The sequence below is a fragment of the Grammomys surdaster genome, unplaced genomic scaffold (genome assembly GCF_004785775.1).
Source record: "Grammomys surdaster isolate TR1022 unplaced genomic scaffold, NIH_TR_1.0 126187, whole genome shotgun sequence".
Classification (NCBI taxonomy): domain Eukaryota; kingdom Metazoa; phylum Chordata; class Mammalia; order Rodentia; family Muridae; genus Grammomys; species Grammomys surdaster.
Window position 1 is genome coordinate 8,879,795 of NW_021620993.1, and position 2,501 is coordinate 8,882,295.

At 48.8% G+C, this 2,501-nt stretch overlaps 1 protein-coding gene across 1 annotated transcript in view; it reads right to left on the reverse strand.

Moving 5' to 3' along the window:
* Positions 1-858: 858 nt before the first annotated feature.
* Nefh (neurofilament heavy) overlaps positions 859-2,501 on the reverse strand; it is a 9,600-nt gene continuing 7,957 nt past the window's right edge. Inside the window, 1 exon segment of the mRNA XM_028758021.1 lies at positions 859-2,501. This exon segment is cut by the window's right edge and continues 11 nt beyond it. Coding sequence (XP_028613854.1) covers positions 1,392-2,501 — 1,110 coding nt within the window. The 3' untranslated portion in view covers positions 859-1,391.

Consider the following 2,501-nt stretch of genomic DNA (forward strand, 5'->3'; position numbering starts at 1 on the left):
ATTCTGGGCCAATCCTTTGATTGACCAGAAGTAGGAAGATTAGACAGGATAGCTGAGAACCATCCACGGGGGAGGAGCAGAGAGGCAATTCCTGGGAGAGGAGTTGAGCACACAGAATAACGGGCCATGGCAGTCCTACCATACAAGGACTTAACAGGGTGCCATGGAAACCTGTAAGAGGACCATATAGCTTTCAAAATTACTTCCAGAGCTAGGCATAGTGGTGCATGCATGTAACTCTAGATACTTGGGTGGCAGAGACAGGAATATGAGTTCAAAGCCACCCTGTGTATTTAAGTAAGACACTGTCTCAAAATAAAAATAAAACCACAAAAAGGAGTGGTAGTGGGGGGCATACTGAACAAAAAAAATCTATGCCCTGAGAAGCACACTGAATGTAAATTAGGTGACTGTTGAAAAGTTGTCACTGTCTTCACAACAGATGAATTATCCACGTGTGGCCCCTTATGCATAGGTACTTCTCATCTGACATGCAGTGTCCATGGACCATTCGACATCCTCCTGAGGCTCACTTCCCAGGATCTCAGCATCAGTGTTCATTAGGGTAAACAAGGATTGGGCCAGGTGTGTACTTTCCCATACCTCCCAAGATTGTGATGTCAGTGGTGTGCAGCCAGGAGTCTTTGGGTTATAAGTCTCCCAGGTGATGCTGAAGATGATCCATAGACCATACTCAGGAAAGATGCCCTAGGCCACCAGCACAGATCTGCTATGATGTCTAGACCTCCTGTCCCTGCCTCTAGCCTTCCCAGGAGAGGGAACAAATAAGAACAGCCACAATCTTATTTCAGAAGCACTTGGTTTTATTGCATGGAAGCAATTGAAAGTGGACTTCAGTGGAGAGTACACCCTGCATGGTTCAGTGGCCAGCGCCCTGCCTCACCTGCTGCAGCTCTTCTAGGAGCCTGTACTGGGCAAGGGCCTGACCACTCCTTTGGAAAAGAAGAAGGCATTCAGGAATAGGTTACAACGTTTCAAGCATAATGCATCTAACTGCTCATTCATTATTGCGGTCATCTGTCAGTTGGACATACAGGCAATAAATGCACTTACTCGGAAAGGAGGGGGCAGTTTTTAGTCACGTGTTTTACGCGTAGCGTTCAGCATACATCACATTGGGCTACAATAAGCTATCATAATTGTCCATCACCTGGGGAGGGCTTTCAGTGTTGGGGCAGGACACAGGGTTATCTTCTCTTGCTAACTTAATCCTAATAGAAATTCCTGTTTGGTGAGGGCAGGTCCGCCATCTAAGCAGTGTTTCTTCTTACAGAAGGGAAAGGAAGAAATACAATTTATTATGCTGACCCTTGAGTACTGGGACCGTCCTGAGTTTCTTTGGCTATTCTGAGTATTCCTCTTGTCCCCTCTTACTTCTCTCCCTTGGTGGCCTTGCCCTCTGTGGCCTTCTCTGGGGGATGGCTATCTTTTTGGTCTGTGCTAGAGGACTTTTCAGCCTTTTCCGTCTTGGGTTTGCTAGGCTCTTTGGAAAGGCCCTTGTCATCTTCCTTGGCCTTGGCCTCTGTTTTGGGTTTCTCTTCAGGCTTCTTGGACTCTGTGATCTTCTCCTCCTTGGTGTCTTTCTTCTCTGGTGCTGCTGGTGTCTCCTCTTTCTTTGGCTTCTCCTTCTCTGTGGGTTTGCTAGGTTCTTTGGCCTTGGTGTCTTCTGCTTCCATCTTGGTTGTCTCTGTCTTCTCTTTGGGTTTAGCTTCTTCCTTCACGCCCGTCTTGGCAGGAGTCTCCTCCTCTGGAGCCACTGCTTTCTTCTCTCCAGCCTCTTCCTTCTTGGCTTCCGCTGTGGAGTCCTTGGACTTTTCTGTGGGTGTTTCCTTTTTCTCTCCTACCTTGGGCTTTGGGGCCTCCTTGGGAGTTTCGTCTTTCTTACTCTCCTTCGCCTCTGTTTTTGGTGTAGCTGGTGTCTTCTCTTCCTCTACCTTTTTCGGGGGTTCTTTGGCTTTTACCTCCTCCTTCACAGGGGACTTCACCTCTTCCTTCTTGGGAGCCACTTTTTCAGGAGTCTTGGCCTCTTCCTTCTCAGGGGACTTGGCCTTCTCAGGGGACTTGACTTCCTCCTTGGCAGGACTTTTTACCTGTTCAGGTGATCTGATGTCTGCAGGGTGTTTTGCTTCTTCCTTTACTGGAGTCTTAGCTTCCGGAGACTTCACATCTAGAGTCTTGGCCTTCTCAGGAGACTTTGCTTCCTCCTTCATGGGGCTCTTGGCCTTCTCAGGGGATTTCACCTCAGCTGGAGGCTTGATTTCTTCTTTCACAGGGGACTTGTCCTTCTCAGGAGACTTGGCCTCGGCTGGGGATTTTGCTCCTTCCTTCACGGGGGTCTTGGCCTTCTCAGGAGATTTTACCTCAGCTGGTGATTTGGCCTCAGCTGGAGATTTGGCCTCAGCTGGAGATTTGGCCTCAGCTGGAGATTTGGCTTCAGCTGGAGACTTGGCCTCACCTGGGGACTTCACTGCAGCTGGAGA